The 21,996-nt window shown below is 47.1% G+C and overlaps 1 protein-coding gene across 10 annotated transcripts in view; it reads right to left on the reverse strand.

Moving 5' to 3' along the window:
- EHMT1 (euchromatic histone lysine methyltransferase 1) overlaps positions 1-21,996 on the reverse strand; it is a 984,283-nt gene that overhangs the window by 341,366 nt on the left and 620,921 nt on the right. For all 10 annotated transcript variants that reach the window (XM_078642016.1, XM_078642018.1, XM_078642009.1 and 7 more), the window contains one exon: positions 13,176-13,298. In XM_078642016.1, coding sequence (XP_078498142.1) covers positions 13,176-13,298 — 123 coding nt within the window. The remainder of the gene's footprint in view (positions 1-13,175; positions 13,299-21,996) is intronic.

Genomic DNA, 21,996 nt, shown 5'->3' on the forward strand with positions numbered 1-21,996 from the left:
GAAAAGGTTCCCAGAAACGCGTCGGGCAGGTTTTAAATAATGGAGAGCGGAAAGCATGCTGATTGATAGCCCGCAGGGCGGAGAAATGTCGTGTGCGTCCCCGAAAGCACAGGCACTTTGGATGACAAAATTCTTACCGGCCGCCTGGTCGGGGGGAGAGCACCATCAACTGTTGCAGCGTTCACCCTTTGCAGCAGTTCGAGGCCATCACTTCCAAACGAGTTGGAGGTTCGAGCACAGGACTCCACATGTACAGCGTGCTGAACCGTAATACCCAGCCTACTATAGGTAATTGAGGAGCATCACTTGCCAAAGAATTTTTAATGCAACAGCCACGCACCGAACAGACTACGCATCCCAGAAACACTTGGTATGACGAGGTACTAAACAATACGCCTACCAGGGGTGTGGCTAATAAATCAATGTCTGGCAAATACCGGTGTGTGAACATTATTCTTTGACGGCAGCCCCTGATGACGGGAAAAGGTTCCCAGAAACGCGTCGGGCAGGTTTTAAATAATGGAGAGCGGAAAGCATGCTGATTGATAGCCCGCAGGGCGGAGAAATGTCGTGTGCGTCCCCGAAAGCACAGGCACTTTGGATGACAAAATTCTTACCGGCCGCCTGGTCGGGGGGAGAGCACCATCAACTGTTGCAGCGTTCACCCTTTGCAGCAGTTCGAGGCCATCACTTCCAAACGAGTTGGAGGTTCGAGCACAGGACTCCACATGTACAGCGTGCTGAACCGTAATACCCAGCCTACTATAGGTAATTGAGGAGCATCACTTGCCAAAGAATTTTTAATGCAACAGCCACGCACCGAACAGACTACGCATCCCAGAAACACTTGGTATGACGAGGTACTAAACAATACGCCTACCAGGGGTGTGGCTAATAAATCAATGTCTGGCAAATACCGGTGTGTGAACATTATTCTTTGACGGCAGCCCCTGATGACGGGAAAAGGTTCCCAGAAACGCGTCGGGCAGGTTTTAAATAATGGAGAGCGGAAAGCATGCTGATTGATAGCCCGCAGGGCGGAGAAATGTCGTGTGCGTCCCCGAAAGCACAGGCACTTTGGATGACAATATATATATATATATATATATATATATATATATATATATATATATATATCCCTCGTAATTTTCCTAAGAAGGATCGCAGTAAACGAGATACTCCCATATATACATACATATGCACACACACATACAAGAATAATATACAAAGAAAAAAATGTGCAGAACCAGTAAAAGGATGACGGGGAGATGGCAAAATCTCACTGTAAAAAAAAGTTGCAGCACTGCCTTACCTACTGCTGAATCACTGCAAACTGCAGAGTCCAAGCAGTAATGCCTGATAAAGGTGTGTGTATTTTCCCAGGTAGCTGCCCAGTAAATGTCCAGAAGTGACACACCAAGAAACAATGCAGTTGAAGCAGATCTAGTTCTTGTAGAGTAGGCGACGACTGATGTCTGCAATGGTTTGCCTGCAGCTTGATTACAGCAGTGAATTGCGATGGATATCCATCTAGCAATGATTTGCTTAAAAAGAGGAAAACCTTTCCATGGCGCGCTGTAAGCCACAAATAGTTGATTAAACTTTTGAAAATCTTTGGTTTGTCTAGATAGAATTTTAAGCACCGCTTGATGCCTAAAGAATGAAGTGCTCTTTCGGTTGGCTCATTTAGGTGAAAGTCAAAGGACTTTAGGAATTAACTTTTGGTTTGTGCGAAGAACGACTATCTTACTGAAACTGAAGGAAAGGATTGTGGATGGGGAGGGTTTGAATTTCGCTAACTAGTCGGGCAGATGTTACAGTTAAGAGGAGCGCAACCTCCCAGGAAATTCATTTTATATATCTGCTCAGTGAATGGGTTCAAACAAGTGTTTCATAGGCTGAGAGAGCACAATACTTAATTGCCATAGCGGAGGAGGAGATCTTAGTGGTGGGAAAACTCTAAATAATCCCTTGAAGAATTGTTTAACTATTCTAGCAGACCATAATGAGGGTAACGCATGTGATATCCTGAAGCAGGTGATAGTCACCAAGTGGACCTAGATGGATGCGTGAGCCAATCCTGATCTCGTTAAGATAAGAGATATGGGAGAATCTCTTCATGCAAAGAGGAGAATCTGTGTACGTTAGCTTGCTGGCTCCATATGCAGAAACACTTCCACTTAACCACTTCGGAGACTCGGATGGCCAGGAGCTCTCCAATGCACCAGTACTCATGTGCATCGGACGGCTCCCGGCTCTCCGCGCACATGGCACAGGAAATCCCTCCGATGCGGGCACCAGAGGGATTTCCTTTCTGTCAATACACCTTCTGGAGCTGGGGAAGAGCTTCTCCAGTTTCTCGTTAAATGTAGGAGATATGGGAGAGTCTCTTCAGGTGAAGAGGAGAATCTGTGTACTTTAGCTTACTGGCACCATATACAAAAACACTTCCACTTAACCCCTTACGTGCGTCGGACGGCCGGGACCCTGTCCGACACACCAGTACGCATGTGCATCGGATGGCTGGGCAAAAGAGGGATTTATTTTCTGTCAATAGAGCTTCTCCAGCTCTCAAGGGTGTTCTGATAATTTCTTCGAAACGATGATCAGCGCGAACATTGCGCTGATGTAATTTTGGTGAAACTGAAACTCAGTTTCACTGTCTCAGTATTCAGGGGGCTATCTCAGCCCCCTGAACACCGAGGCAGACAGGAGAATGATGTAGGAAGATCCACGCAAGCCACACCTCCCTGGACTTCCCCGGGTGTCTAGTTTACAGAAATGTCTGGGTTTGGTAGGTTTACCTAGATGGCTGCTGAGCCCGGGAGCAAAAACCCAGGTGACCCCCTTGCAAAAACCAGGTTGTTTAGTGATAGGTAATTTTGAGGTCTCCACAATACGTTTTGGGCCCTTCTCTGCCGCGGGCACTTAGCCACTCACACAAGTGAAGTACCATTTTAATCGGGACACTTTTGGGAATGTAGGATATGGTGGAAGTTTGTGGATCCACGCAGATTGTAGACCTTTCCATCACAGAAATGTGAGGAAATTGTTTATTTGTTTTACTTGTGACAAAGTTTGAGGTTTGCAAGGTATTCTGGGTAACAGAACCTGGTGAGAGCCATACAAGTCACCCCCTCCTGGTGGGTCTCTAGTTTCTATAAATGTATATGTTTAATAGGTTTCCCCAGGTGCAGCCAGAGCTAGGATTCAAAATCCACAGCTAGGCACTTTGAAAATAAGGGTCAGTTTTCACTGTAAAAATGCTGTGTTTCCACATTGTGTTTTGGGTAGTTTCCTGTTGTGGGCACTAGGCCTACCCACACCAGTGAGGTACAATTTCTATCGGGAGACTTAGGGGAACACACAATTGTAGAGCAACTGTTATTAACTATTTACTTTCTATGTATTTCTACCTTCCAAATGTAAGAGTGTGTAAAAACAAAAAAAGTCACTTTGAAAAATGTCCTATAATTCACATGCTAGTACGGGTACCCACAATTTCAAAGATGTGCAAATAACTTCTACTTTGTGCAATGGATAGGGATGTGAAAATACGCATCCTGAAGGTGGGGGGTTGGCATAATCCCTCCGATTCAGGAGTAGAATAATGTTACCATCCAAAAGGACTGTTTTTTGAGATGAGTGTTGAGATTTCGGCGGTCTAGAATTGGTCGCCATTCTTTGAGCTTCTTGTGGAGCAAATGGAATCCCTTCACTTGTTGTGCTTTGGGAAGTCTTTCTATCGCCGTTTCTTGAGCATTGTAATGATTTCCAACTTGAGAAGGTGCAGATGTTTTGGAATAGAGGACTGGGTGGGGTGGGCAGAGGGGTTTGGATAAATTCCAGGGTGTGGCCAATTTGGATAAGGTTTAGTATTCATTGGTCTTGCCAATGATGAAAATAGCTCCATATTCTTCCTCTTAGATTGGCTGATAAAGGAGGAATGGCCGGAGCCTGTAAGCGGTTATTGGAGATGGCCCAAGTAATTTCCTTGGCGACCCCCTACCTCTTGGTGTAGGTCTATTGTAGGCTGCTTGCAGTGGTTGGCCCTGAGAATACTGGGGATGAAACTGCTGAGAAAATGTATATGAGGGATAACACTATTGTTGACAACCTCCTCTGTAGGATTGAAGGCCTCTTCCTTGGGCATCCTGAAAAGGCAAAGGCATTTTTATACTGTAGCGTACCTAATGTCTTAGCTGTATCTGTTTTTAAAGTTTGAAGTGCCTCATCCACATGTTTGCCAAACAGGGCTTACCCATCAAAAGGGAGATCTAGTATTCTGTTTTGGACATCATGCCAAAACGAGGTAGCTTTGAGCCAGACCTACTTGCATAGTACAGCATCCCCTGAAAGTTGTCTGAATGCAGTTGTGGCAATATCCATGGCATATGCGTTCCTCTTCTTGTAGAACCTACTTGGCCTCCACTTTAATGTCCTCCGAGAGCTAGTCTAGATATGGGGATATATTGGACCACATTTAGCAGTAATATTGTCCATTAACAGCAAGGGAATTTGTAGTTCTAACTGCAAGCGCTGACATGGATGAAAACCACTTTCCACTATTATCAATACGCCTACTGTTCTTGTCCAGAGGTGCTGTTATTGGTGCTGACAGGTTTTTAGATCAGCGCTGGACTGCCTGTGTATTAACTGAATCAGGATTCTGATGGCCAATCAAACATGCAGGAGCATCTTCTGTAACCTTGTATTTTTTATCTAGGTGGGGAAGGTCAACAGTTACCGTGGCTAGAGTCTTTTGTGACTTTTAAGCCCTCTTCCTATATGTAGCTCCCAATAGCTATAGCTTGTAAACTCTTTCAAAATGGCTCGTTAAAACAAAGAAAGCAGACCTGCTTGGTGAACATGGTCACATTGAATCCCTTTGTCACCCTTTCAAGCAAGTTGTGAAAACCCCTAATGTCGTCAGGTGGGGAATCGACTGGAGTTGATGAGGGGGATGAGGGGGATGATGGTGTAGGCATCATATAGTCATCCCATTCTGAATGGTTGGTGCAAAGCTCACGTTCCTCTTTATCATCACCCGAAGTGGCAGGGTCTTGGAGAAGAGCTGTTTGGGGGAGTGTGGCTTACTGAAGCTGGCAGTGATAATGGCCTTTGCTGTGGGATAGAAAGCTGCACCAGTGGAGACTTTGCAGGTGGAGAAAACGGTGCAGTGACAGTCGAAGTTGGGGGAAACCGCAGTTTATAATCTGAGAGCATAGAGTGCAAGTCAGCAACTAATGAGGAAGGCAGGCACACCATTTTCTCCTGGTATTGTTGGTGGTATTGTTCCTTACAGGCGTAATAACTCTGTCATATTGTTCTTCCTTATATTCACCTTCCTGGCACTTTTATGCGAACTTCTGGCAGATGATGATGAATCCTCACTGTCACTAGATACTGGCTCTTTTCTAGCTTTAAGATTTTGCAGCCATATCAGCAGCCGCCCCACACCCACTTTTAAAGTTTTGTTAAAAAAGGAAGGACATACCATTCATTCTTAGGCCTTATGATCTTGATGAAGGTAATAAATACAATCCTGATGAAGATCATTAGAATGAACCCTTTTCTTTGCACAAGTACCACAGGGATTAAAAAGTTTCTTCTTTTCCTTATCTGACATGACAAGATTATCAGATGCCCTAGAACCTATGCTGACGCTTGTAGCATTTCTAACGCTGGTGGTCGGTCGAAGATTTATTACCCACATATACCATTCCCTACGGGCAAATAGGCCCAGGCTCCCCCCTTGGGGTGGAGGCCACATGGCAGCGGGTTAGTGAGTTCCCAATTACGACTGAATCGTGGGTTAGGATTTAGAGGGGTGTGTGAAGTCTCTGCTATTGCACAGTTTAAACTCACTCAATGTAATATAGTGCTTATTACATACCTCTCACCCAAACACATCACACTATATACACACCTCCAGAAGTGCGGGTTGCACACAATGTGGATACACAGCAGCAGACTTCTTTCACGTCGTCTGGAGCTGCCCAGAGACGGTTTGTTATTGGGATGAGATACTGGGACATTTACATAGTGCTAGGGGTAGGCGATCCTTAGGAACCTAAAGCAGTGCTCGTTATAATTGGTACCTGGTAGGAAGAACAGAAAGCTCAGTATGAAATTTGTACTGCTTGAATTGACCCTAGCCAAGCGACATATAGGTATAAAATAACAGAGACCGACCCCCTCCCTCCCCCCCCATGAACTGGCTGCAAGACATGATGGAATGGGCTGGGGTGGAAGAAGCACTTATGAATAAAGTATGGATAGATGATAAAAGAGCAGATGAGCTGCTATGATCCATGACCTTGATAATGCCAACCCCGCTGCCTCTCCGGCAACACAGTGTGTGAATGATTTTTTTTGTGTGGGTGTGTGTGTGGGGGGGGGGGGGGGGGGAGAGGAGAGGGGAGGGGGTGGTATGCCAGCCTGACCAGTTGCAGTGTTCCCAATCTATGATGGGGATTGAATATGCTACTTACCAGTATGCATCTGTTCTTGGCATGTAGGGCTGCTAACATTCATATCTTAGCATTAGATCGCCGCCTAGTGTTGGGCTCGGATGATTGCACATTGTTGTCCTGGAAGAGTCTTCGAAGTATCCTGAGATAGGTGGCTCCTCCCCTGGACTACAGTGCGCATGGGCATCGGCTCCATCCCCAGATTGTTTTTCGCCATTGTGGCAGGAGATGGAGTGAAAGTGTAAAGGATGTCCATGCTAATGAAATAAATACAATAGTATATCTGCAGCTGCGACAGGCACCGGGGAGGAGGGCGGGCGATATGAATGTTAGCAGCCCTACATGCCAAGAACAGATGCATACTGGTAAGTAGCATATTCAGTTCGAGGCATGTGGGCTGCTAAATTCATATCTTAGCATAGAATACATAGCAGTCCCTCCATCAGCGGCGGTTGCCCGTGCCAGCTGCAGAAACCTGAAAAAGTGTCTTGAGAACAGCCTGTCCTACAGCTGCTTGCTGCTTGGAATGCACATCAACACAGTAGTGTTTTGTGAAGGTATGTGGTGTGACCCACGTGGCTGCTCTGCAAATATCTTCTAAAGGAATGTTCCCTAGGAAAGCCATGGATGCCCCCAGTTTGCGTGTGGAGTGTGCTCTGGGGGGTACTGTTAAAGTGCGCTTGGCTTTTTGATAACATATCTGGATGCACTTAACAATCCATCTGGCTATGCCTGCTTTGGAAATCGGGTTGCCTTTGTGTTGTGGTGCGAAGGCAACAAAGAGTTGTTTTGTTTTTCTAAAGGGTTGTGTTCTGTCTATGTAGTACATCAACGCCCTCCGTACATCTAAGGTATGGAGCATTCTTTCCGCCACCGTTTGCGGGTTTTGAAAGAATGCTGGTAAGTCGATAGTTTGGTTAAGATGAAACTGTGACACCACCTTAGGGAGGAATTTAGGGTTAGTGCGTAGCACTACCCTATTTGGGTGAATTTGAATGAACGGCTCTTGTATGGTGAGCGCTTGCAACTCACTGACACGTCTCAGAGACGTAATAGCTATCAGAAAGGCCACTTTCCACGTAAGGAATTGGAGCTCACACGAGTGCAGTGGCTCAAATGGTGGCCCCATCAGTCTGGTGAGAACGACGTTGAGGTTCCACACCGGAGCTGGTGGAGTTCTTGGGGGAATGACTCTCTTCAGACCTTCGAGGAAGGCTTTAATGGCGGGCACTCTGAAGACAGAGAGGTGCTGCCTGTTCTGAAGATAAGCCGCTATGGCTGAGAGATGTATCCTAATGGAAGTGTACGCCAGATTGCACTTGTAGAGATGTAACAGATAGCAGATGATGTTGGGAATAGATGCATCTAGCGGGTTGATGTCATTGGACGTACAATAGATGACAAAACGCTTCCACTTAGCAGCATAGCATGCTCTAGTAGTAGGTTTCCTCGCCTCCTTGATGATACTCATGCATTCTGGAGGTAGGTTAAGGTATCCAAACTCTAGGACTTCAGGAGCCAGATCGCCAGGTTGAGCTGTCGTGGATCTGGATGCTGAATGTCTCCATGGTTCTGCGTCAAAAGACTGGGTGTGAGGCGCAGTCTTTGATGCGGCACCACTGAGAGTTCGAGGAACGTGGTGTACCAAGCTTGACGTGCCCACGTTGGAGCAACCAGGACGAGAGTCATGGAGTGCTGCCTTAGCTTTCTTGCGACCAGCGGTATTAGAGGGGCTGGCGGAAAAGCGTATGCAAATTTGCCTGACCAGTTCATCCATATCGCATTCCCCTGCGACTGTGGGTGAGGGAACCTGGCGGCAAAGAGTCGGCATTTTGCGTTCTCCTTTGTTGCGAACAGGTCTATCTCCGGATGACCCCACTGCTGGAAGTACGGGTGGAGAACAGAAGGGTGTATCTCCCACTCGTGCATCTGATGGCTGTATCTGCTGAGCAGATCCGCCATCTGATTGTCCTTGCCCGGGAGGTGTTCTGCCATGAGGAAAATGCTCCTCTGAATGGCCCACTTCCACATGCTCTGAGCTAGATGAGACAGCTGTGGCGAGTGGGTGCCCCCCTGTTTCTGAATGTAGTACATCGCGGTCATGTTGTCCGTCCGGACTAGCACGACCTTGTTGCTCAGATGTACAATGAAGGACTTGAGCGCCATGAAGATTGCCATCAGTTCCAGATAGTTGATGTGCATCTTCTGTTGCTGCGTCGTCCATAGTCCCTGCACCGTGTAAGTGAGCACATGTGCTCCCCATCCCTGGAGGGATGCGTCCGTCGTCAGGACAATCTGCGGCACGGGCTCTTGGAACAGTCGGCCCTTGCAAAGGTTGTGTGGAGTCCACCAATGCAGAGAGTCGTATGCCCGACTGGTAACCAACACTAGGTCTGTCAATTGCCCACGAGCCTGTGTCCACTGATTCGCTAAGCACTCCTGGAGCGGGCGCATATGTAACCGTGCGTGAGGGACTATGAAGATGCAGGAGGCCATCATGCCGATCAACTGCATGAACACTCTCGCTGGCAGGGAGTGTCTCGGTCGGAATCGTTGGATCAGTGACTGAATGCTGTCGATTCTGACTTGGTTTGGCTGAGCCATGGCTGTCAGGGTGTTGATCGTAGCACCCAGGAACTGCCGGACATGTGCCGGCTGAAGATGGGATTTTGGGTAATTTAGGGAGAAACCCAGATCGTGAAGAAGGTGAATTGTAGTCGACATGTCTGCGGCGCACTGTTGCTCTGACTTGGCTTGTACGAGCCAGTCGTCTAGGTAGGGGTAGACATGGATATTCTGCCTCCTGAGGTGCGCCGCCACTGTCGCTAGACACTTGGTGAACACCCTCGGGGCCGTAGTGACTCCGAAGGGTAGGACCTTGAACTGGTAGTGCCTGCCTTGAATAGTGAATCTTAGGTATTTCCTGTGTGACGGGTGTAGTGGAATGTGGAAATAAGCATCCTTGAGATCTAAGGTCGCTAAGAAGTCTCCCTGGTTTAGCAAGGGAAGAATCTGCTGCAGTGTAAGCATATGGAAATGCTCTGACAGTATGTACAGGTTGAGGGGACGTAGATCGAGAATGGGCCTGAGAGAACCGTCCTTCTTTGGAATAAGGAAGTACAGGGAGTATACCCCTGTGCCTTCCTCCCCCACCGGCACGAGCTCGATTGCGCCTTTTTGCAGCATCGCCACCACTTCCTGCTGCAATAAGTGCAAATGCTCTGCGGACATAGGCCTTTGCCTCGGTGGGATGTTGGGTGGAGTGGATTTCAGCTCTAGGCAATAACCATTTTGGATCAGTTGACGCACCCACCTGTCTGTGGTGATGTTTCTCCAGACGGGCAGGAACTGCTGCAGTCTCCCCCCGACAGGTGTTAGGTGGTCGGGGGGCAGTGACAGAAAGTCACTGTTTGCTTGGAGTCGAGGTGCGGGAGCTGTTGTTTCCTCTGCCGCGACCTCTGTTGCTGTTATTCCTATAACCTCCCTTGTTCTGCTTAGTGAACGAGGATTGCGCCCCACCTTTGGAGAACTGGGATTGTTGACCCATCTGTCCTCTGGTGACTCCACGTGCACCTGAGCGACGAAAATTGCTGCCACGAAACTGTTGGGACTGCAGGGCCCCCATAGACTTAGCAGTTTCCGTGTCCTTCTTTATCTTCTCTAGGGTGGTGTCAACATCCGGACCAAACAGACTATCAGGATTGACTGGCTGATTCAGAATTGTTGTCTGAATATCCTGCTTGAACCCTGAGATGCGGAGCCAGGCTTGTCTTCTCAGCATAACGCTAGTGTTGATAGCCCTAGCAGCTGTGTCCGCAGCGTCAAGTGCACACTTGATGGCTGCGTTTGATATTAGCTTTCCTTCCTCAATAAGCATCTTGGTGCCTTCTTGGAACTGTGGGGGCAGGTGTTGTATAATCTGTTCTAGGGTGTCGTAGTGCGCCCTATCATAACGCGCCAGGAGCGCCTGTGTATTTGCGATGCGCCAAAAGTTTGCCGCCTGTGCAGCCACTCTTTTGCCTCCTGCCTCAAGCACTTTGGACTCTTTATCCGGGGGAGGAGCTTCACCCGTTGTCTGGGAGTTGGCACGTTTCCTGGCATTGGCAACCACAAGAGAGTCCAGTGGCAATTGTCCCCGGATGTAGACGGGGTCCGCAGGAGCAGGCCTGTACTTCTTTTCAATGCGAGGGTTGACCACTCTAGCCCTCGTAGGCTCCTTAAAAATGTCTCCAGCATGTTTGAGAACACCTTTCAGCATAGGAAGTGTCTTTACTGTCCTTTCAGATATGGCAAAGGTGTCAAAAAGGAAGTCTTCCTCAACCGGGTCGGCATGCATGTCCACATCATGATTGGCCGCCGCCCGTTCAATTAGTGCATGAAATCCTGCTGAGTCCTCAGTCGGGGATGCACGTGGATTAAAGGTCTGCGGGTCTTGGCCCGCACCTTGGGTGTTCTGGTCACCAGTGTCGTCGTATGAATCTGGTTGGACATCAGGTTCATCGATGGGGAAATTGTACTGTTCATCCTCATCATCTTCCTCACCCACAGAGTGTTCTGGGGAGGGAGTAGGGCTCCGTCTAGGAGGAGGCGGAATCGGTTCCGTGAGGCCTAAGGCGTCAAGGGGCACCCTCTTCTTCTTCAACGGGATGACGTAGGGGTCCACCGGCTCCGAAGTGATCTTCCGTTTATAGAGTGTCAGCTTGCCGGTGGCAGCATCGATGAAATGCTCTGAATCGTCTTCCGATTCGAGTACACGACGTGGAAGAGGGTCAGGCAGCGATGAGCCCTGTTTCGGAGCCGATTTCGTCGAAAACGCTTTCGGCGCCTCCTTAGGTGGCAAGAGAAAAAGGAGTTTCCCAGAAGGCTTAGCCGGAGCGTCCTTTTGCGGCTGCGGTGATGGCATCGGAGCCGATGGAGCAAAGGCTTTCTCCCTGATTCTCTGCAGTGACTCCGCAATGGGGGACGGTACACTGCCAGTGGGTTTCGTCGCCGACAAGGATGCTTTGAGCGGTCCCTCGGATCCGACGTCCTCGCGGGCCTTGTGCGGTTTGGGCGCGGAAACCTTCTTCGGCTCCTCCGAATCTTGAGGCCGGGGCGCAGACTTCTTGGGCGTAGCCTCTTTGGAGCCGACCTTGGCGGGCTTGGACGGCGCCGGAGCCGCTGATCCGTGCCGACCATCTTTCTTGGGGGCCCCTTCCTCGGGCGTCGGCTTCGATTTCGGAGCATCGGAATCGACAGACTTCCTCGGCTTCTGCGGACCGGAGGTCGACGGAGCCGACGGGGTGACGGGCACCGACTTCTACACAGGCACGGCAGCCATCTTAGGGACACTCGAGTCCTTTGGTTTCAGTTTCGATTTCGGGTCGGCCATTTTAGGTGTTGACGACCCCGACGGTTTCAGTTTCGGTTTCGAAACATCGCGCCCAGCAAGTGAGTCCGTAGCCGGGCCCGAAGGCGGGGCTGTGGCTTGCGGCAACGGGACCAGGGTAAGGCCGACAGGCGATCCCGTGTCCCGGTCGGTATCCTCGAAACTTTCGGGGCAGAGCTCGTCCGCAGAGCTGTCCGCCGCGGCCCCATAAATCTCATCGTCGTCTCCTACCTCTTCGACGTATTCGAGGGCCTGACCCGCGACTCCGTCGTCGTCTCCCGGATCCGCCTCGACCTCCGTCTGTGATGGGGAGATTTGTAGAAGGTGACCCTGGACCTCTTCTTCCGGGTCGCCGAAGATGTTCTCCGGATCTGGGGCCGCTTGCCTAGCTTCCAAGCGCACCGCGCGCCGAAGCTTGAGAGTTTTCTTGGAGCGGAACTGTGCACAGGCCTTGCACTTGCCGTCGTCGTGGTCCGGTGAAAGGCACTTGTTACACACAGGGTGTAGATCGATGTGTGGGTACTTGGACCCACAGAGCGGGCAGTACTTGAACGGGCTCCGCTCCATGTCCGTAAAGGCTTGCTGTCGTGTCGCGATGAGAAGGCCTCAAAGTTTAGAAAGCGAAGAAAACTCCGCTTATTCCGGCTTCAAGAGACGGAAGACTCGAGACCGAGCGCAGACAATACCGACGCAAGAAAATCGAGGCCTTTTGGCCGGTAAAAGATAGTTTTACTTGGTTCCGACAGTAAGACGTCGAGACCACATCCGAACCCAATGGCGGAAAAAAACAATCTGGGGATGGAGCCGATGCCCATGCGCACTGTAGTCCAGGGGAGGAGCCACCTATCTCAGGATACTTCGAAGACTCTTCCAGGACAACAATGTGCAATCATCCGAGCCCAACACTAGGCGGCGATCTAATGCTAAGATATGAATTTAGCAGCCCACATGCCTCGAACACAATGTCATGAATGAGGCTTTGGGTCGTGATGACCGCAGCTGGAGGTGGTCTGAGGAATATGCACCCGTTGCATTGTCTGCTGTCCTTCAAAATGTGAATCCGTACTGAGTGAGAGCATGGGGGTGGAGGTGGAGGTGGCATATAATTCGATTTATTGAGTTTTACTACATTGTACTTTAAGAAGTTCTCAGGGCATTCAGTGTTGTATAATATTAAGGCACTCGATATGGCACCTTGCATGGTGACTGGTTATCCCGTGGAGATCCCTATGGATATATTGGATGCTGTTCTGTCTCCATTAGCATTTCGAAAAACATTTCACCATAGAGACACAAATCTAAGTAAATGCTTGTATGTCCCTGTTACACTGTACCTTGGGGTCCAGAAGAGCTCCGGCTTTCACCAAGTACTTCACAGTGTTTAAATGGTTGTTCTCCGCGGCCTCCATTAGTGGGGTTTTCTGTTCCTCAGAGCAATTATCTAGGTTAGCACCAGCCTGAAGAGGAAAGAAGAGATTAATATTGAGCCAAATCTTTACCTTTTGGGTATTAAAAGTATTTCTGTATGGGATGATGGGAAACAGCAAAATCCTCTGTCCAAAGATACCTTAGTTACAGGGTTTAGTTTAGCAAAACTGTGGTGAAACAAAAGAGGAGTCAAGCAGGGGGGAGCCACAAGCGTAGTAGATATCCCATCCACCGATTTCATCAAGTTATGACCAATCATCACTACAAGGGCACAGCACCACCAGAACATTTCCCCAGGGATATCTGCATCATTCCCTGACTAGGTGAGCCTTCCATAAAGTCAATCATCAGCCACCATCAAGGTTTTACCTCTCCGTGCCCCTCCAAATATTGGGCAATATTGCTCACCTGCCACTGGAGTAGCACCCCATCCAGCATTGCAGAAGCCTTGCGTCTGCTGTCGGCCCAACCCCAGCCAAACAGTAGCCCTATTTATGCCTAATAACATGGGCAACACATGGTCCAGATCTCAGCAAAGAGCAGGCAAAGGTATAACATGGACTAGCTATTACCTGCAAGCCCTCCTGACCCTGCATCCTCAAAGTTCCACCAACACAAATATCTTTCAAGCAACTTATCTTCTATTTCCCCCTCTCAGGATCTCCCACAGCCTCCTTGAGCCTGATCTGCAGATACCCAGGAAAAAAGCAAGAATTCTCATTGAAGAATTCTTATCACATTATCTCATAATGCATGCAGCACTCCAACCCTAGCTTTCTTAGAGACTTCAATCAATCTGGCGACTCCAGTAACAAGGTACTAAACTCTCTCACTCTCCCCAAAGCCATGGACATCAAACATCTTGTTTCTAAAACCACATACTCCTAAAACCACATCTTCGACTTCATCTCCACAACACACTGCATTAACTCAATATCACAGAACTAGATGGATCGCTTTACCATTGGCTTGTCGATCCTCCACACTACTTCAGTACACCAAAGGCATTCAAAGAAATAAAATGTTACTTTCTGCTCTGTCAAGGTTCTCCCAAGCACACCCTCCAAGAAGACCCTACCAGTTTGTTACAACCCATCAAACTACATCAGGTATCAATACCAGACATCTACAACACTACGTTGAAAAACAACAAAACATCCTCAAAAACACGATCCTTAGAACTGAAACCTTTGCCAGCCTGGTACATCCTCTTCCAGTTGTTCCAATCCCTCAGCCAATGTCAAGTGTAATGCTAACCATCGATTCTTTCCCAACATCCGACATCAATAAAAGAAACATGCATAGTCTACCTCCAAACCCCCATCACTCCACCACCAAGTGGACAACCTTCAAACTCTCCTCTCATACAAAACTCACCAACATCCTGACCTCACTGAAAGTTACCCAACATGAAGAAAACATTCTACAACCCTTCATGAACAAGTCTTCACTCCCATCCTCATCTTTATCAATGCCATGCAACCTTTTCAAATGCCCTCAAGACAGGATATACCTTCCATCACTAAAGAAGCTGACTATGGACCCAGAAGATCTGGCCCACCTCTGCCACACTACCCACCTACAGATCATAGTAAAGATCTTCACAAAAGAAATCTCCACAGTACTACTAAAACAGATTAACAACAGTTTTCTGAAGGACTACCTATCCGACTTCAGAACACAATGTAGCATTAAGATAGCTACTCTTCAAGATGTCAATCATGCCCTCCTCATATACAATAAAAATTATCCCCACCTCCTCATTCTGTTCGACCTCTACACAGTATTAAAAAGTGTCCCCTACCTTGCATGGAGCCAATACGAGGAAACTTGCATGAACATCTACAACTCAGTGCTGCAGTGGTTCATATTCTACCCACTGCAAGTGACATACAGCTATGATCTATCCTTTGTGGACTAACCATTCTCTTGCCCATCATCTTCAGCCTCTACTTAGTACTAGTTGGATCCCTAGTAACTGACAAGAGCCCTCGAAAAACGTACTTGTCCTTTCGCCATGGCATGCCAGATTTTATTAAGTCTGTAGGAAGATTTCTTCTATATACTATACCAAAAAGAGGTACAGTGTGCACAGAGTTCAGTGAGTCCCCAAAGGTAAACCAGAGGTCAAAGTCGATAATAACTTACTCTCAATTTAGTGGTAGTTGGGCTGAGCAGTTAGGCTTATCAGAGGGTAGTGTGAATACATTTGGTGCACATATTCATACAAGGCAGGATCATACTAAATGACTGACTTCAGATCAATGGTATGTAGAAAAATATTACTTTTGTTACTTTTGTTTCTAGGAACCAAGCTGAACTCAGTTACAGATGAGTCTTTTGTGTAATACTTTCAATTACAAGCAAATGGTTTTTATAATATCAACAACACTTTGTATGTACATGAAATGCTTTTCAGTACAGACAGGGATACTTTGTATTTAGGATCACACCTAGTACAATTCAGTGAGGGGCCAATGCAATCCTATAGGAAAAAGACAGGCAAGTAACTTATAGGTAAAGAAACGGTTCTCAAGTTCATTCTCTGGGGGTTGTCGTCAACACTGGGCAAGGGTCTGACCAAAGTAAGTGCTGCACCACTAGTGGCAATGGGGCGGCTGGGTGTAGAGGTCAATGGGCCCAATGCTATCCTATGGAGGCTGGGGCCACCTCGAAGAGGCCCCGGTTATAGGTAAGCACCTGCGGCTCAGGGACCTAGACCATGAGGTTGAGATCATCACTGAAGGGGCCACCAAAGAGCACCAAGGCTGCATTGCCAGTGGCCCAAGGTGGGCAGGTGCAGAGTGCAAAGAAGGCATTGGGGGACACATTGAAATCAATGGAGATCCTCGGTTGAGGAAAACAGCTGCAGGCTTGGTTCCAGAGGTTGGCTAAAGGAATCCCATGACTGGAGAAGTACATTGGATAGTGGAGGGATTCTTCGACACCATCGGTTGATCACATCAAGGCAGAGGGGGATGTGGGTGTAGAGGTGTCTTTTGGCATCAGGTTTTCTCACCAGACACGGTTGTGGTTGGGGGGACCATTCAGGTGGAGTCTGCAGGCGTCGAGGGGAAGGTCAGGAGAGGTCATCAAACGCAAGATCCCAGGTCAGGATCGCATGGCAGAATCCACTGGGTCGAATGGCTATCTGGACTTGGGCCGTGGGTGCAGACTGATACAAGGGTCGAAGATCTGCCGGGATCTGGTGTCCTTGTGTTGATTTCTTTCTGGACAATTCCGATGTCCACAGGCGACAGAAGTCTTGGTTGAAGACAGCAAAGGTCCGCCAGGGTTGCTGGCTGCCAGCCAAGCCGGTTTCTTGGAGCAGGGGAGCTGGAGGAGGAGACAGGCCAGTAGGGCTGGGGACAAGCCAGTTGTTGTCTTCTCCACTGCTGTACAGCTCTTTGTTCCTTCTTCGTGGGTCGTCAAATCTGAGGATAAATGTTCAGGGGAGCCCTTAAATAATACATTTATTTAAGGGCGTTGCAGAGGTCGGGGATACTGTCCCCTGTGGTGACTACACCGTTACAGCATTTGGGTGCACTTGAGGTGGCATACACATCCCTGTTCCTACTGGGCCTAATTCTCCAATTCAAGAATAAGAATGTCTAAGAGAGGGACTCACCAGGAGGAGGGAGTGGTGACACTCCTACTCTGCTTACTAATTTTCCCACATATCCTGCCGCCAATAGTAGGGCCTGGCCTGGGGGTGTGGGCATCTCAAATAGTAGGAGCTGCCCAAATCAGCATATTAAAGGATGATAGCCTTTGAGGCTCACCGCTAAATGTCGCTGTTCCTGCCAGGGGGGAGTTGTGAAGCACCTCCATCCAGAGCAGGCTTGGGGCCTGACCTCTGAGAGCACAAAGGCTTTCAACCCATGAGGTCAGAAACCTTTCTGGTGGTGGCTGGCTGGCAGGATCCAGTCAGCCAATACACTAGAAGTTGGTCGTTTATCAGGGGGCATCTGTAAGATGCTCTCCAAGTGCTTTTTATAACAAATCAAACACTGACATGAGTGTGGATTTATTATGCTGAGAAGTTTGGTACCAAACTTTCCAGTTTTCAGTGAAGCTATCATGGAGCTGTGGAGTTCGTAATGACAAACCCCCACGAACTCAAAATGGCTTAACTGCACTTACAATGTCTGCGAATGGCACAGACACTGCAGAGGCTATGCTGTCACCTGTGGTATGGTGCACCCTGCCTTATGGCTATAAGACCTGCTGGAGGGGTGACTTACCCATACCACAGCAGTGCTGGTGGGATTGGCACACAGGGATGTGTGCCATGTCGACTCTTTAGTTTGCTCTGCCCCAAAACACGGAGTCTGAAATGGCAGTGTGTAGGTGTGAAGGGGAGGGGTCTCTGAGGGTGGCATAATACATGTTGCAGCCCACAGAAGCCTCTCTGGTTACAGGGCCCTTTGTACCAGGGGTACCTTTTACAAGGAACATACATGCAGGCCAATTGTGGAAACACAGGTATGTTTTTTGGTAACAAACAGGTGCTGGGGTCTAGTGAGAAGGGTCCCAGCACACACTCAGTCAAGTTGGCATCAGGCATCTGGCAAAACCTTAGGGGGTAATCATGCAAAAAGGGGCACTTTCAGACAAGGTTAAGCTAGTTTTAGCACCTAAACGTCCTTTCCAATGCGTGGGCTTAAAAAGTTTAAACAAAAATACAGAAGTGGCTTCTTCCAAACACAAATGCACATCTAAGACAAAGTTACGGGGTGTGGTCATTAATAGCTAACAGTCTTTGTGGTGTTAACTTGGCACTAGCCCCCCCCCCCCAGCCACCCGGAGGGTACACTCCCCTTATAAGGCTCTTGGGGAAAACGTATGCAGAAAAAAAAGTACCGAAGCGCACATTTAGTAGTCCATACAGTAATGCTGAATCTAGGCAAGTAGAAACTCTAAAATAAAGAAGACGAAGTGAAAATCTGTAATGCTCTCTTCTTTTATACCTGTTTTTTATTCTTTGGGTACATCACACGTCTTGATACAAATAGCGCAAAGAAAGGCAACCAACATGTGTTTCGTCTTTTGGACTTTTTCAAGGCTAGAGGGTTGTGTCCAAAAAAGTAAAAGAAAGAAAGCAGAGCTGTGTTTTTTCGTGGCGTACTAAGGTCAGCTATGTCTATGCTTGTGCAAGCCGTCTGTTCTGCATATACGTGTATCATGAATTGGGGAAAAATAATCCAGAACGTCATGCAAAAAGCACCTTTGAACGTTACAGACTAGCAGCCCCAAAGGACTGAGGCGAAGACAAAATAAAAAATCCAAAAGAGGGTCAAGGAGGCTGTGATAAGCCTACCACGAGCTCTGCATTAGACGTGGCATGGTTTCCCCGAATTAAAAATGTGTTCTATTCATTCAGAATGTGAATGAGCAATAAATACACAGTTAACACTTTTTTTGTGATCTTGACACATTTGCTGTCTGTTCAAGGACAGAGGTCAAATGTCAGGTTTTTTTTTTTACTAATTGTTTCTTATCTTATCGGGAGGGGGGTGGTTTGTCAAGTGAGCGGTCTTATAATTATTGTAAAACAAAAGGCTGTAAATGTCAGGGTTTCTTTTTCTAACACACAACATTTAAACAGCTTGTAAATGAATAGTACAAGTATTTCGAAATATATTAGAAATTACAAAAGATTTTTTTGGGGTAATTCAGAAGTGTGATGCAAACAAAGATTTAAGTAGGAGCAAAACAAATCAGAACACTTTCTTAGGCGATGTGCAAATGACATATTTGCATAATCTCAACTTCCAAACATTCTATACTATATAATTTTATCAGTAAAACCACATTTTAGTGGGAAATGTTGTGGCCATTGCAAAGGAAAATCTGCTGATTGTAAATAAGTGAGCTACCACTTCATGCTTCAGGTATTTTTTAAACAGGATATGGGAAACATTCCCGCCCTGATGACAATGCGGTTAAAGACCTAAGAGGCAAATCAACGGTTATCTGTAGCCTATATGTGGTTAGAGTCTTATTTTTTATGGAGCAAAATGTAGTCTATTAAATATTGAAAAAAGAGTTTTTTGCACAGCAGTTATGCTGAACTTGAGCCTTTTACAGTACTCTAAATGATAACTGAATGCGATAAAGAAGAAAATGGCAGGTCAGCAACTTAATATTTTCTCTGGATAACAATTTCAAACCAGTTTATGGATCAAGAGCATTATTATTTGGTCAAGTAGATTATTTAAGTCACTGGACCAGCAGGTCTAGTAACATTTTCATGATTTTTCGAGGCCTGTGACAACAACATCAAGATTGATCAACATGCTGATCATGTCCAACTCTAGCATATCATTTGACCCGCTGATGTCTCGGAATTTGTCTCAAGCTAATAAGCAAATGGATGGAAGGCACCTACCAGAAGTGTAACCCTCATATTCATCAATAGCAATTGATCAGAAGCAATTGTGGCACACTGACATAAACCTATCTGAATGACCCTCAGCTATCTGGCAATGTAAACCCATTTGAGAACATCCTCGAAACAAACATCAGCACAATGAAAACAAACATAGCTTGATACCATCCCTTTCTCCTGAAAGAACTAGCACCCTTCCTTACTGAAACAGACTACAGAACAACAGTGCAATCTCTAGGCCCAACACTTAAACAAAGGCAAATCTCTGCTCCATGCCCCACACCACTCTTGCATCGCTTAAAAACATCCTACACACTGTGCTGCATCTCAAAGGCCTTTGGATTGATGGCCCCCTCCAGATCTGTATCATCTTCGAAATCAGCTGCATCACTTAAAGGGCCACTCCTAACTCCACCCTGACTTTACCAGGCCAAGAAACGAATACCTAACCAGAAGCCATGGCATGCCAGACTGGGGCTGAATATGTGCTACAAGGTAAATAATTACCGAAAGGCAGGTCCTCTTTAAGCACCTCGCCAGGCAAAAACATCTCCACTGACATCAGAAGTTCTCTACCCACTTGAATTTCTGAAAGAAACGGAAGACTCGCCTCTTCAAGCCATCTTACACCTCCCCGCCCCCTAACCCCCACACACAGTAGGGGCACACACTACTTTGTTTACTGAACTACACTGAACTGAACCAATGGACTTTTTGGTCTAGTGCTCTTTTGCTTCCCGTCAGGCTTGCACTATAGACGTACCCATGCATAAAATAGTGTAACAATGTATACAACATAACATTCTAGGAAGTGAGGAGAGTGGTGCTTCACAAAAGATCTGTAGATTTGCGACTGCTTGTATTAACAGAAGTGCATTGTAAGCGCACGATATCAGTGTCTATAGTGAAGAAGCAATACATTTATTCAGAGTTTTATATAGCGCAAACAAGATCTTTACAGACATCAGAGCGCTTCACAGAAACAGGGGGTGAGGATAGCAGGAGGGTGACGCAACATAATATTGGGTGCAGTATAAAATTCAATAGCATGATCGGATAGCAGTCATGTGCTGATAAAATATCAATAAATAATCAGGTAAACGATAATATAAGACGATACAGAGTCTTTGATCCAACTACAATAGAAATCAGGAGAGCTTAGGCTAAAGGGATGGCATATGACGATATCTAAAAGTTACAGAGAACAAGGGGTAGGGACATCGAGTTTCAGCAAGCTAACATGAGCAGTATAGTAATAGGTAGTGAGTGAGTAGCATAATAGGATAGACTAATCATAATAGAATTATGGCAAACAGGAAGAATAAAAGGATCAATCAGGAAGAATATGATATTATTTGACATTAGGCAAACAGGTAGCCAATGATACCAAAGCAGTGCGAAGTCTCTGATCAACAACAATAAAGTTCAGGTGAACTTAGCCATAAGGATGGCTTTCACCTCTTTCTTGAAGAAGGCCGTGGAAGAGATAACCTGGTTTCAGGAGGGAGTGCGTTCCAGATCCTCGGTGCCATTCCTGAGAAGGAGCGTTTGTACGTTTTTTCCTTCCGGAATCTGCGAGGTTTCAGCAGTGGATTTTTTGTACTTCTATTGGCTCTCGAACCTCCTGATATAATCACCTTTTGAGTGAGGTAGTTGGGTGCCTTGTGGTGTACGGCCGCGTGTGTCATAACAGCAATTTTCAGCTGTATTCTGGCTTCAAAGGGCAGCCATTTCAGGGATTTCAGGTCAGGGGATACATGAGAGTGTTTTCTTGAGCCAGTAATGAGTCTCGCTGCAGCGTTCAAGGAGGCTCTTAGGGGTGCAGTTGTTGCTAGGGGGAGTCCACTGAGGGTCACAATTCCATAGTCTATGCGGGGGATGACGAGGGCTTGTACAGCATTTTGGAAGTCTTTGGCTGGGAGGAAGGGTTTAAGTTTCCTCAATGTGTTGATTTGGAAATTAGCTCCTTTCGTTGCTTTGCTAATGTGCTGTTGCATGTTGAGCTTTGCGTCAAGTGTGATACCTAAGGATTTCGCAGAATCCACGATGGTGTGCCGGACATTGAGTGCTGTTAGGTGATTGAGCCAGATTTGGGTGGTGGTAATTTTCGCAGGGGGTGATATCAGAAGGAACTCAGTTTTCAGAGCATTTAGTTTGAGGTGATTGTCGGCCAGCCACGATTGGGTCTTTATAAAAGTGTAGTTCAGGAGTTTGATATCGTCCGGGGATTGTACCTTTAGGTAAAGTTGAGTGTCATCGGCATACATATGGAAGTGTACATTGGATGCTTGGAGCAAGGTGGCAAGTGGTTCCATGATGAGGTTGAACAGTATGGG

Source organism: Lissotriton helveticus, chromosome 5_1 (genome assembly GCF_964261635.1).
Source record: "Lissotriton helveticus chromosome 5_1, aLisHel1.1, whole genome shotgun sequence".
In the NCBI taxonomy this organism is placed as follows: Eukaryota; Metazoa; Chordata; class Amphibia; order Caudata; family Salamandridae; genus Lissotriton; species Lissotriton helveticus.